Here is a 13,933-nt window from a genome sequence, read left to right as displayed (position 1 = left end):
GGGGTATCCAGATCTACCTGTACCTCGATGACTGGCTCGTCAAGGGCAGCTCCACGTCTCAGGTGCAAAGGTATGTTGCGGTGCTTGCAAACCACTTGCCACTCCCTGGGCCTACTGGTGAATGACAAAAAGTCGACGTTCATTCCAGAGCAAGGGATAGAATTCATCGGGGTGGCGCTTGACTCAACCTGCACGAGAGTGTTCCTGCCACTAGAAAGCTTTTGGGCCTTGACAGACCTTATCGCAGAGATGTCTGCGTTTCCCGACTACAGCCAGGGTCTGCCTTCGTCTGCTGGGCCACATGGCAGCTTGCACGAACGCTGTCCGCCATGCCAGGCTCTGGATGCGGCCCCTGCAGCAATGGCTGACGACTGCCTATTCCCAGTCCATCAAGTTGGTGTTAGATGCCTCGGACCTCAGCTGAGGTGCGCACCTCAGAGATCTCCAGACCCATGGTATGTGGTCCTCGGAGGAGATGGTGCTCCACATAAACATCAAAGAACTCAGAGCAGTCTGATTGGCATGCAGTGTCTTCCTACTTCACCTGTCGGGCAAGGTGGTGAGAGTCCTGACAGATAACACAGCCTCGATGGTCTACATCAACAGGAAAGGGGGAGCGTGCTCATCAGCTCTCTGCCAAGAGGCCCTCTGGCTCTGGAACTTCTGTGTCAACGAGATCCACCTGGAGGCTTGTCACCTCCCTGGCATCAAGAACACGCTAGCGGATCACCTCAGCAGGGCATTCTCTTCTCACCATGAGTGGTTTCTCCACCAGGAGGTAGCCTACTTGGTCTTTCAGAGGTGGGGAACTCCCTGGTGGACCTGTTCACCACCAGGCAAAACAGAAAATGTCATCGGTTTTGGTCTGGGCAAGGACTCCCTCTCCAATGCCTTCCTCCTGTCATGGTCAGGGGGCCTGATGTACGCATTCCCTCCGATCCTGCTCATCACCAAGGTCCTGGCAAAGATCAAGAGAGACAGCGTGCGGGTTATCATGAGTGCCCCAGTGTGGCCTCGCCAGCACTGGTTCGGCACACTCATGAACCTGTCAGCAGCCCCTCCCTGGCCCCGCCCAACCCACTGGATCTTCTGTCACAGGATCACGGTCGGCTCTTACACCCCCAGCCTCTGGTCCCTCCACCTCTCGGCGTGGATTCTGCATGACTGAAGCCAGAGGAGCAGACCTGTTCAGAGGAGGTCCAACAGGTCTTCCTGGGAAGTAGGAAGCCCTCAACTAGACTGACTTACCTGGCCAAGTGGACAAAGTTTTTCCACTGGGCCTCCAAGTGTGGCATCTCTCCTTTGCAATCTTCCATACAGGCTGTCCTAGACTACCTGCTTCATTTGAGAAACCAGGGCCTGGCACACTCTTCTGTTAGAGTGCATCTCATGGCCATCTCTGCTTTTCACCCGCTGATCCAAGGAGAGACGGAGTTTTCCCATGACATGACTCTCAGATTCTTGAGAGGGCTTGAGAGACTCTTCCCACAGGTATAGACTTCTGACCCACAATAGGATCTTAACTTGGTCCTCTCTAGGCTCACAGGCCTGCCCTTTGAGCCGCTGGGTTCCTGTTCCTTGTCCCATCTGTCATGGAAGGTCGCGTTCCTGGTGGTGGTGACGTTGGTAAGACGGGTCTCTGAAATTAAAGCCTTGACCTCAGAACCGCAGTACAGTCTTCTACGAAGACAAGGTTCAGCTGCAGCCCGACCCAGCCTTCCTGCCGAAGGTGGTGTCCTCCTTCAATATGAACCAGGACTATTTCCTCCCAGTGTTCTGTCCCAAACCACAGAAGACTAGTGAAGAGAGGCGTCTTCATGGGCTGGATGTCCAAAGGTCCTTGGCTTTTTACTTAGAATGTACCAAGCCTTTCTGTTAATCAATTCAGCTTTTCATCACTACAACGAACAGGATGAGAAGGGCCTTCTGGTTTCATCGCAGAGGATTTCCAATTGGATTATCTCATGCATAAGGACCTGTTGTGACCTGGTGGGGTTCTGCTGCCGCCCATTATCAGAATCCACTCGACTAGAGTGCAGGCATCTTTGGCGGCCTTCCTGGCGCACATCCCTATCCAGGACATCTCTAGAGCCACAACGTGGTCCTCTGTCCACACGTTCACGGCCCATTATGCCATCACGCAGCAGGGCATGGACGACGCTGGGTTCGGCAGAGCTGTGTTGCAATCTACACATCCGTGAACTCCTACCCACCTCCAGGGGTATTGCTTTGGAGTCACCTAATATGGAATGGACATGAGCAAGCATTCAAAGAAGAAAAGACAGTTACCTTTTCCGTAACTGGTGTTCTTCGAGATGTGTTGCTTATGTCCATTCCATGACCCGCCCTCCTCCCCCCACTGTCGGAGTTTCCAGCAAGAAGGAACTGAGGGTGAGGGGAGCTGGTGGTGCCCCTTATACTGTGCCATGCGGGCGCCACTCCAGAGGGCGCCAGAGCAGGTCCCCAACGGATACTACTGAGCAAAAAACTTCCGGCACCAATGCATGTGGCGAGCACACACCTAATATGGAATGGACATGAGCAACACATCTTGAAGAACACCAGTTACGGAAAAGGTAACTGTGTCTTTTTTTCTGCCCCTTTCTTTTGTAGTCCAGTTAACCTTGGAAGAGGATTCTTCTCAGGGTTACACCTCAAAGCAATATTTATTCAAAGAGTGAAGAAGGTGACATGGAGTCTGGTGAAGAGGGAGGTTCCATGTTCTTTGTTCTCACTTATGTTTGCTGAAATGCAGTTTTATTTGTCTTCTGCCATCTTCTCTCCCTACTGTCTCAAGGACCCTGTTTACTACTTTTATGTAAATTGAGGTAAACAGAACATTTCTTGGTTCAGGATACTTCCGTCTAGGTTGGGCTGTGTAGTTTGAACATAACCTAAGAACATCATGCAGTGGGATTTAATAATTTTACGTATAATATTGCCACATACATTTCACCATGATATTATTGACCAGTGAGTTATTAGTTTTCAAATGGTATGTCACAAGTCATATTTTGTACAAAGATTATATAACAGCATGTAGGGTGTGAATACAGAGGTGCTTTTGGTCACGGTTCCAAGGTATTTGACGTAATACCACAACATGTTGATTTTTAAAAAAAACTTGCATTATGTGGAATTAACAGGGCACACTTTACACATTAGATGGATTAAAAACTGGCTCAACTGATGGATCTCAAAATGTAGTTGTTAACTGGAGATATCAATGGTCAAGACTGTTTCTAGAAGGGGTCCCCAGGGATTGGTTCTTGGTCCAATGCTATTTAATATTTTTATCAACTATCTAGACAAACTTAAATTTTTGATAAAGTTATCAGATGACTAAGAGTGCTAATGAGGAGGACAGGTGACTGTTACCGGGTGATAAGGATCACCAGTAACATTCATACAAAATGCATTTTAATAAGTCAAATACAAGGTAATGCATCTGAGAACAAAGAATGCCGGTTATATCTACAGGATGGGAAACTCTGTCATGACTCAGAGAAGGACTATGGGGTCATCACAGATCAGTGGTTCTCAACCAAGGGTACTTGTACTCCTGGGGGTACGCAGCAGTCTTCCAGGGGAACATCAGCTCATATAGATATTTGCCTAGTTTTACAACAGACTACATAAAAAGCATTAGTGAAGTCAGTATAAACTAAAATTTCATACGACTTGTTTATAGTGCTCTATATACTATACGTTGAAATGTAACTACAATATTTATATTCCAATTGATTTTATAATTAAATGGTAAAAATGATAGCAATTTTTCAGAAATAGTGTGCTGTGACACTTTTTTGTATTTTTGTGTCTGATTTTGTAAGCAAGTAGTTTTTAAGTGAGGTGAAACATGGGAGTATGCAAGACAAATCAGACTCCTGAAAGGCATACAGCAGTCTGGAAAGGTTGGGAGCCACTGTCGTAGATTATCACCTTACCATGACCTTTCAGTCCAATGCTGTGGCAAAAAGACCGACTGCAGTCCTTGGATGTATAAAAAGGGGACAGTAGAAAAGCGACCTTGCCGCTCTACACTGCATTGGTAAGACTGCTACTACCATATAGAATCCAGTTCTGGTGTCCACACTTCAAGAAGGAAGTGGAAATGCAGCAGAGAGTTCAAAGAAGGGCCACAAAAATAATCAGGAAGCTGGAAAGTAAGGAGTCTCAGCTTATTGAAAAGAAGATGGAGAGATGACTTGATCACTGTCTCTATGGCTTTAGGCACTTACATGTGGACAAGAGGTCTTATAGTGGGGCATTTTTCAACCTTGCTGACAAAGGTATAACAAGAGCCCATGGCTGGAAGTTGAAGTTGGACAAATTCAACCTTGTAATAAGATATAATTTCCTAGCAATGAGGGTGATTAAACATTGGAACAGCTTACCAGGTGATGTGGTGGAATTCCCAACGCTTGGAGTCTGTAAGGTGGAAATCAAATACCTTTCTAAAATATGTGCTTTAATGCAGGTCTGGGAGAAATTCTATGGCCCGGGAGGATGGGGATGCAGAGGGAGAGGAAGTTGTTGTGTCAGATTGGTGGTCTCTTCTGGCCTTGGAATCTAAGACTCTTATCAGTCCCTCATTCATCCCCTTCCTTCATGCATCATGGGGAAAACAGGATTGTCTGCATTGCTCCGAACATACTCATTGCAGCTCTGCATTAAGACAATGACTATAATCAAATTTTGTGCGTCTGTGCATCAGCTGATCACCTGCAGGGATCAGGAAGGAATTTTTTCCCCAGTGCATAATTATATATATTCTGTTTGGTTTTTTACCTTCTTCAGAAGCATCGGACATAGGCCACAATTGGAGCTGGGACACCAGGCAGGGTGAACCAGTTCTTAGGTGATACAGAGAATTCATTTTAAATGCCTGCTGGTGTTTTGCTCACACGTTCGGGGTCTAACTAATTGCCAGATTTGGAGTCAGGAAGGAATTTCCCCTCAGGGTCAGATTGACAGGGGCGTTGGGATTTTTCACATTCCTCTGCAGCATGGGGCATGCATCGATTGCTGGGAAGATCTGGGCAGATCTCATTTAATCAATTTCCTGCCATTGTTGGGGCCTCAGGCATTGGTGGTACCTAAAACTCTCCTGGTCTCTGCCAGTGGCACAACAGTTCAGTCTTCTAAGGAGTGAATGAACTCTATAGAAGTATTTGAATGAAATGTAATGGCCAGAGATATCATCTAGTCTGATTTCTTTATATCACTGTCCGTTCTGGCCTTATACTTTGTGAAACTATGGTCGTGAGCAAAGAAATCCTTGGCTGCTGATGACGTGGTTCATGTAACCAGTCTGCTGTGCTGACAAGCAAAGTGTTGATGAAATGTATATAGGATAGGGCCAGCTCATCAGAGTAGTGACACAGCATGTTATCATGTCACATGAGAAATTAGTTTGATACTAAGCTTGGGCCCTCATGTCTCATGCTAGGAACTAATAAGTTAGTGCAAACTCCATGTCCTTTTTTCAAATTACATCCCTTTAGCTTACCTAGGAGTGGAGTTGACAGATTGTAAACATGGGAATTTCTTCCAGCTCTCCTTGGTTAGACAGCAGGTCATAACATGCTGGAAAGGAGAAGAGAAATTTGGAAACCTGGAGTGGTGGGGGAGGGGGGTACAATGAACATATGTCAGGCCCTGAGGAGGAGGTGAAAGGATTTCAAATAAAAAAATGTGTGTGTGCAGTCAGAAACAGGAGGCAGGACTCTTCAGTATAACTTCCAATTACAGCAATGTGTTTGCCTCTGTACTTAGTAGTAGATGGTTTATACTGTTTTATCTCAGATTCCCCAAAGTCTCATCATGAGAAAAAGCAGCTAGCAAATACTTTCTTAATCTTAAAATTCACCACCACCAAAATTGGCAGAAATTGCCCAAGAAAATTGTGAGCTATTTTTGTAGCAGACAATGGGGGGAGAAGCTGCAATTCAGGGGCAAAGCACTAATTGCTGGAGACCATGACCAGCTGCTTGAATAAAGGAGGTATACAATGATTAATTCCAAACTTCTCTCAGTTTTGTGGCTCACATGTGCAGTATGCGGTGGCTTATTTTTATTTGAGTTCCATGTTAGTATGTAGTTATGTTCCTGTGTCTCACAGACTTTAAGACCAGAAGTGACCATCATGATCATCTAAGTCTGACCTGCTGCACATCGCAGGCCACAGAACCTCACCCACCCACTCTTGTAATAGGCTTATAACCTCTGGCTGAGTTACTGAAGTTCTTAAATCTTGATTTAAAGATTTCAAGTTATAGAGAATCCGCCACTTACTCTAGTTTGAATCAGGAAGTGACCTGGTGGAGGAGTTGCACTGTATGTAAGAGAGCAGTATGATTGCTCAGAGCTCCAGTATGAAACTGGAGAAAAGCCTGTTGAGTCTTTGGGTTAAGTTTAGAGGTGAGAGCAACAAGGGTGATGTCGTGGTGGGCATCTGCTACAGACCACCAGACCAGGAAGATGAGGTAGACAAGGCTTTCTTCAGACAATGAACAGAAGTTTCCAGATCACAAGCCCTGGTTCTTATGGGGGACTTCAATCACCCTGACATCTGCTGGGAGAGCAATACAGCAGTGCACAGACAATCCAGGAAGGTTTTGGAGAATGTTGAGGACAACCAGAACCAACTAGGGGCCGTGTTCCTCTTGACCTGCTGCTCTCAAACAGGGAAGAAGTAAGGGAAGTAGATGTGGTGGCAACCTGGGCAGCAGTGATCATGAGATGGTCAAGTTCAGGATCCTGACAAAAGGAAGAAAGGAGAACAGCAGACTATAGACCCTGGACTTCAGAAAAGCAGACTCAGGGAACTGATGGGCAGGATCCCCTGGGAGGCTAATATGAGTGGGAAAGGAGTCCAGGAGAGCTGGCTTTATTTTAAAGAAGTCTTGTTGAGGCCAAAGCACAATTGGAGTTGCAGCTAGCAAGGGATGTGAAGAGTAACAAGAAGGGTTTCTATAGATATGTTAGCAACAAAAAGGAGGTCAGGGTAAGTGTGGGACCCTTACTGAATGAAGGAGGCAACCTAGTGACAGGTGATGTGGAAAAAGCTGAAGTACTCGATGCTTCTTTCGCCTCAGTATTCACAGACCGGGTCAGCTCCCAGACTGCTCTACTGGGCAGCACAGTATGGGGAGGAGATGAGCATCCCTCAGTGATGAAAGGACAGGTCAAGGACTATTTAGAAAAGCTGGACGTGCACAAGTCCATGGGGCTGGATGCAATGTATCCGAGGGAGTTGGCTGATGTGATTGCAGAGCCATTGGCCATTATCTTTGAAAACTTGTGGTGATTGGGGGAGATTCCGGAGATTGGAAAAAGGCTAATGTAGTGCCCATCTTTAAAAAAGGGAAGAAGGAGAATCAAGGGAACTACAGACCGATCAGCCTCACCTCGGTCCCCGGAAAAATCATGGAGCAGGTCCTCAAGAAATCTATTTTGAAGAACTTGGAGGAGAGGAAGGTGATCAGGAACAGTCAACGTAGATTCAACAAGGGCAAGTCATGCCAGACCAACATGATTGCCTCCTATGGTGAGATAACTGGCTCTGTGGATATGGGGAAAGCAGTGGACATGATATACCTTGACTTTAGCAAAGATTTTGATACAGTCTCCCACAGAATTCTTGCCAGCAAGTTAAAGTATGGATTGGATGAATGGACTATGAGGTGAATAGAAAGTTGGCTAGATTGACGGGCTCAACAGGTAGTGATCAACAGCTCGATGTCTAGTTGGCAGCCAGTATCAAGCAGAGTGCCCCAGCGGTCGGTCCTGGGGCCGGTTTTGTTCAGCATCTTCATTAATGATCTCGATGATGGGATGAATTGCACCCTCAGCAAGTTCGCGGATGACGCTAAACTGAGGGGAGAGGTAGATATGCTGAAGGGTAGGGATAGGGTCCAGAGTGACCTAGACAAATTGGAGGATTGGGCCAAAAGATAACTGATGAGGTTCAGAACAAGGACAAGTGCAGAGTCCTGCACTTAGGACAGAAGAATCCCATGCACTGCTACAGGTTGGGGCCCAACTGGCTAAGCGGCAATTCTGCAGAAAAGGACCTGGGGATTACAGTGGACAAGAAGCTGGATATGAGGTAACAGTGTGCCCTTGTTACCAAGAAGGCTAACAGCATATTGGACTGCCTTAGTAGAACATTGCCAGCAGATTGCGGGAAGTGATTATTCCCCTCTATTTGGCACTGGTGAAGCCACATCTGGAGTATTGCATCCAGTTCCACCCCCCCTCCCCCACTGCAGAAAGGATGTGGACAAATTGGAAAGAGTCCAGCAGAGGGCAAGGAAAATGTTCAGGGGTCTGGGGCACTTGACTTATGCGGAGAGGCTGAGGGAATTGGGCTTGTTTAGTCTGCAGAAAAGAGGAGTGAGGGGGGATTTGATAGCAGCCTTCAACTACCTGAAGAGGGGTTCCAAAGAGGATGGCGCTAGGCTGTTCTCAGTGATGGCAGATGATAGAACAAGGAGCCATGGTCTCAAGTTGCAGTGGGGAAGGTCTAGGTTAGATATTAGGAAACACTATTTATTTCACAAGGAGGGTAAGAACATAAGAATGGCCATACTGGGTCAGACCAAAGGTCCATCCAGCCCAGTATCCTGCCTACCGACAGTGGCCAATGCCAGGTGCCCCAGAGGGAGTCAACCTAACAGGTAATGATCGGGTGATCTCTCTCCTGCCATTCATCTCCACCCTCTGATAAACAGAGGCTAGGGACACCATTCCTTACCCATCCTGACTAATAGCCATTAATGGACTTATCCATGAATTTATCCAGTTCTCTTTTAAACCCTGATATAGTTCTAGCCTTCACAACCTCTCAGGCAAGGAGTTCCACAGGTTGACTGTGTGCTGAATGAAGAACTACTTCCTTTTATTTGTTTTAAACCTGCTACCCATTAATTTCATTTGGTGGCCCCTAGTTCTTATATTTTGGGAACAAATAAATAACTTTTCCTTACTTACTTTCTCCAAACCACTCATTATTTTATATACCTCTATCATGTCTCCTCTTTTCCAAGCTGAAAAGTCCTAGCCTCTTTACGCTCTCCTCATATGGGACCTATTCCAAACCCGTAATAATTTTAGTTGCCCTTTTCTGAACCTTTTCTAATGCCAGGGTGGTGAAGCACTGGAATGGGTTACCTAGAAAGGTGGTGGAATCTCCATCCATAGAGGTTTTTAAGGCCCAGCTTGACAAAGCCCTGGATGGGATGATTTAGTTGGTGTTGGTCCTGCTTTGAGCAGGGGATTGACTAGATGACCTCCTGAGCTCTCTTCCAACCCTAATCTTCTATGATTCTATGCTGCAGAGGAAGGTGAAAAAACCTCAATCTGACCTGGGGGGAAAATTCCTTCCTGACCCTTAAAAAAAGGGAAGGAGGAGGATCCGGGGAACTACAGGCCAGTCAGCCTCATTTCAGTCCCTGGAAAAATCATGGAGCAGGTCCTGAAGGAATCAGTTCTGAAGTACTTAGAGGAGAGGGAAATGATCAGGAACAGTCAGCATGGATTCACCAAAGGCAAGTCATGCCTGACTAATCTAATTTCCTTCTGTGATGAGATAACTGGTTCTGTGGATGAGGGGAAAGCAGTGGACGTGTTATTCCTTGATTTTAGCAAAGCTTTTGACACGGTCTCTCACAGTATTCTTGCCAGCAAGTTAAAGAAATATGGGCTGGATGAATGGACTATAAGGTGGTGTGATGGGGCAAGGCCAGATGGCTATAGAAAAGTAGTGGGAGATAGATATATTAGCTCCAGGCTAAACAAATCCCTGGTACCAGGTTAAGTGAAATGGAAGCTGCTCCAGGTCAATTAAGACACCTGGGGCCAATTAAGAACTTTCCAGAGGGCAGGGAGAATGCTAGGTTGATTGGGACACCTGAAGCCAATCAGGGGCTGGCTGAAACTAGTTAAAAGCCTCCCAGTCAGTCAGGTGGGTGGGCATGTCAGGAGCTGTGGGAGGAAGTTGCGCTGTTGGAGAGGCTGAGTAGTACACACCATATCAGGCACAAGGAAGGAGGGCCCTGAGGTAAGGGTGAAGTGGAGCGTGAGGAAGTGAGGGCTGCTGTGGGGGGAAGTAGCCCAGGGAATTGTACATGTCATGTTTCTAAAAGGTCAGCTACCATAGCTGATACTATTAGGGCCCCTGGGCTGAGGGTAGAGGGTGGGCCTGGGCTCCCCCCCACCATCAGCTTTGCCCCCTGATTAATCACTGAGACTGGGAGACATCAGAGACTGTGCAAGGAAGGATAACTTGTCCTCACCTCCCTTGCTGGCTTATGATGAAAATGGCTCAGTAGACTGTGACGCTTGTCTCTAGAGAAAGAAGGGTTACGTGGAGGGTCACAGTGAGCCCCTGAGGCTAGCGAAATCCGCCAGGAAACGTGGGACCCACGGAGGCAAGGACAGAACTTTGTCACAGAAAGCTGGCTAGATTGTCGGGCTCAACGTATAGTGATCAATGGCTCCATGTCTAGTTGGCAGCCGGTATCAAGTGGAGTGCCCCAAGGGTCGGTCCTCGGGCCGGTTTTGTTCAGTATCTTCATTAATGATCTGAAGGACGGCATGGATTGCACCCTCAGCAAGTTTGCAGAGGACACTAAACTGGGAGGAGAGGTAGATACGCTGGAGGGTAGGGATAGGATACAGAGGGACCTAGACAAATTAGAGGATTGAGCCAGAAGAAATCTGATGAGGTTCAACAAGGACAAGTGCAGAGTCCTGCACTTAGGCTGGAAGAATCCCATGCACCACTACAGACTAGGGACCGAATGGCTCGGCAGCAGTTCTGCGGAAAAGGACCTAGGGGTTACAGTGGACGAGAAGCTGGATATGAGTCAACAGTGTGCCCTTGACACTGAAGAAGGCCAATGGCATTTTGGGGTGTATAAGTAGGGGCATTGCCAGCAGATCGAGGGACATGATCGTTCCCCTTTATTTGACATTGGTGAGTCCTCATCTGGAGTACTGTGTCCAGTTTTGGGCCCCACACTACAAGAAGGATGTGAAAAAATTGGAAAACGTCCAGCGGAGGGCAACAAAAATGATTAGGGGATTGGAACACATGACTTATGAGGAGAGGCTGAGGGAACTGGGATTTTTTTAGTCTGCGGAAGAAGAATGAGGGAGGATTTGATAGCTGCTTTCAACTACCTGAAAGGGGATTCCAAAGAGGATGGATCTAGACTGTTTTCAGTGGTAGCAGATGACAGAACGAGGAGTAATGGTCTCAAGTTGCAGTGGAGAAGGTTTAGGTTGGATATTAGGAAAAACTTTTTCACTAAGAGGGTGGTGAAACACTGGAATGCGTTACCTAGGGAGGTGGTGGAATCTCCTTCCTTGGAACTTTTTAAGGTCAGGCTTGACAAAGCCCTGGCTGGGATGATTTAGTTGGGGATTGGTCCTGCTTTGAGCAGCAGGTTGGACTAGATGACCTCCTGAGGTCCCTTCCAACCCTGATATTCTATGATTCTATGACCCCAGATATGGTGATCAGTTAGACCCAGAGCATGTGGGCAAGACTCATCTAGGAAAGAATTCTCTTTAGTAACTCAGAGCCCTCCCACTCTACTGACCCATCTCTAGCCATTGGAGATATTTGCTAATAGCAGTCATTGATGGGCCATATGCCATTTAGCCAATCATTCCATCCCCTCCATAAAATAAGCAAACTTACTCTTAAAACAAAAGTTAGGTTTTTTGCCCCCACTACTCCTTTAGGTAGGCTATTTCAGAACTTCGTTCCTCTGCTGGTTAGAAACTTTTGTCTGATTTCAAGCCAAAACTTATTGATGGCCAGTTTATATCCATTTGTTGTTGTGTCAACATTGGTCCTTAAATAACTTTGTTGTTTTTGTTTAGGTCCTCCAACAAAACAGATGGTCGATGGACACCTCAGCCAGCATCTCCAGATCCTGGATTTAATTGCCTTAATGACCTTCTCTATATGCACCCTTCTATGCGATCTCACAGCCCTGAGCCTTATAACATTCTGCAACCCCTCTCTATAAAGAATAGGACTAGAGTGCCGCTGTCCTGCACTGAGGACACCAGATTCTCCCCAGAAATATTAAATGCAGTAATACAGGTGAGGGACATTTATTACTCCAGAGGCATCTTTATTGTTTAAACTGGCAAAATACTGAAACACTAAGTGAGAGGAGCAGCTCAAAACACACAAGTTTCCAGATAACACATTCCTGTAAAGCCCTCTTCCCTGCCTTTCCACTGTGCTTACGTATATTCAGGGCTGAGAGCACGAAACTTTTGTGGCATCTTGAACTCACTGAGAATGAGAATTCTTCACAACTGCTTTAAAAGTTCTTGAGAGAGACAAGTGGGTGAGGTGTAATATCTTTTATTGGACCAACTTGAAAGAGAAACTTTTGAGCTCCAGTGAGCTCTTCTTCAGGCCTCTGGAGTTTGAAAGCTTGTCTCTTTCAAGCAACAGACAGTTGTCCAGTAAAAGATATTACCTCATCTACCTTCTCTCTCTCATATGGTGAGACCAACATGGCTACAACAATATTGGAAAACTTTAAAGTTATTTTCAGTTTAAAAGACATATTTGAACGTAGACCAAAAAACAAACAGGAGGACCTCTATGAAGAAACTACTCCAAAGTGGTAGCAATCAGAGTGACATGATTTTGGGAGTCACAGGGATGAGCATGGTTAGCCACAGATCTGGCCCACTTCTTTACACTGCTGGTACTAGAATTTGGTTTTGTGTGAACTTCACAGAATTTCTTTGGAGATTGTAAAGCTTTGTATTTGAAACAGAGCATCACTTCCTGATCCTACAGTGAAGTCCCACTAAATTTGTGACATCACACTAACATTATATATATATATACTCATATAAATGTGAGTGTTGAAGCATACTCCAGTACATATGTCCCTTTGTAACACAGCAGTCTGTATGTTCTGCTACCTAAAATAAACCTAAACTTAGTGCTAAATTAAGATGTTTTTTAACACACAAGATCAGAGTTTATGATCCACTGTCACTGAGTTGGCTCAGTTTAAGTGTCTCCAGAGTTATGTTGGTCAAGGGATTGGGAATGGAATAAAGAGCTATCCCACCTCTAAGCCACCAGTTTAAATCCATTCTGTATCATAGTGACTGAAAGCTAAGTGACTTGTCCTGTTTGACAAAATTAAGTGGCTTTTGTGAAATGATTGGCCCTGCAGCCCATTCTCATTGGGCAAATATCCTCCCCACAAGCCACTTCATCAATTCTCCACCCTTGTTAGCAGTTTCTGTAGAAAGATCAAGGACTGAGTGCACAGGTGCTGACTTTTCCTTTTCCCTGGGGGTGCTTAGCCCCCACTTTTCCCCACTCCACCCCTTCCCCCAAGTCCCTGCATTTGCTCTGTCTCTTCTTGCCCTTTCTCCACTTGCTCCAAAGCCCTATCCTTGCTCTGCCCACTCCCCCAGGGCTCACCCTCACTCCACCCCTTCCCTGAGGCCCTCACCCACCCTCCTGCTCTCTACCCTCCCCCAAATCCCTTCCCATGCCTCCAAACAGCTGTTTGGTGGCTGCGCTGCCCTCATCAGCTGTTTGGCAGTGGTGGGAAACAGCTGTAGCCGGTAGGAGCTGAGCACCCACTATTTTTTTTTTCCCTGGGGTTCTCCAGGGCTGGAGCACCCATGGAGTTGGTGTCTCTGACTGAGTGTATCATAGGGACTGAACTCCCCTCTCACCCGTAGAGATGATCCTTCCAGATCAGGCATTTGAGATTGAAGAATCTCATAGCTGCTTTCTGTGCCAGACCTGTTCTGAGTACAGGCACTAACTTCACTTTTTAAATGTCTTTTGAAGTCACTGGGGTTGTGGAAGAACTTCCTCAAAGATCAGGGAGGTAAGGAGCCAGGAGGGTAGTAGTCTTGATCC

The 13,933-nt window shown here is 46.3% G+C and overlaps 1 protein-coding gene across 5 annotated transcripts in view; it reads left to right on the top strand.

Annotated features, from left to right (window-relative positions):
* LOC144260035 (KAT8 regulatory NSL complex subunit 1-like) overlaps positions 1-13,933 on the top strand; it is a 141,659-nt gene that overhangs the window by 124,986 nt on the left and 2,740 nt on the right. For all 5 annotated transcript variants that reach the window (XM_077808525.1, XM_077808526.1, XM_077808527.1 and 2 more), the window contains one exon: positions 11,899-12,124. In XM_077808525.1, coding sequence (XP_077664651.1) covers positions 11,899-12,124 — 226 coding nt within the window. The remainder of the gene's footprint in view (positions 1-11,898; positions 12,125-13,933) is intronic.

Source organism: Eretmochelys imbricata, chromosome 2, assembly GCF_965152235.1.
Source record: "Eretmochelys imbricata isolate rEreImb1 chromosome 2, rEreImb1.hap1, whole genome shotgun sequence".
In the NCBI taxonomy this organism is placed as follows: Eukaryota; Metazoa; Chordata; order Testudines; family Cheloniidae; genus Eretmochelys; species Eretmochelys imbricata.
This window is presented reverse-complemented; position numbering and strand designations above follow the sequence as displayed.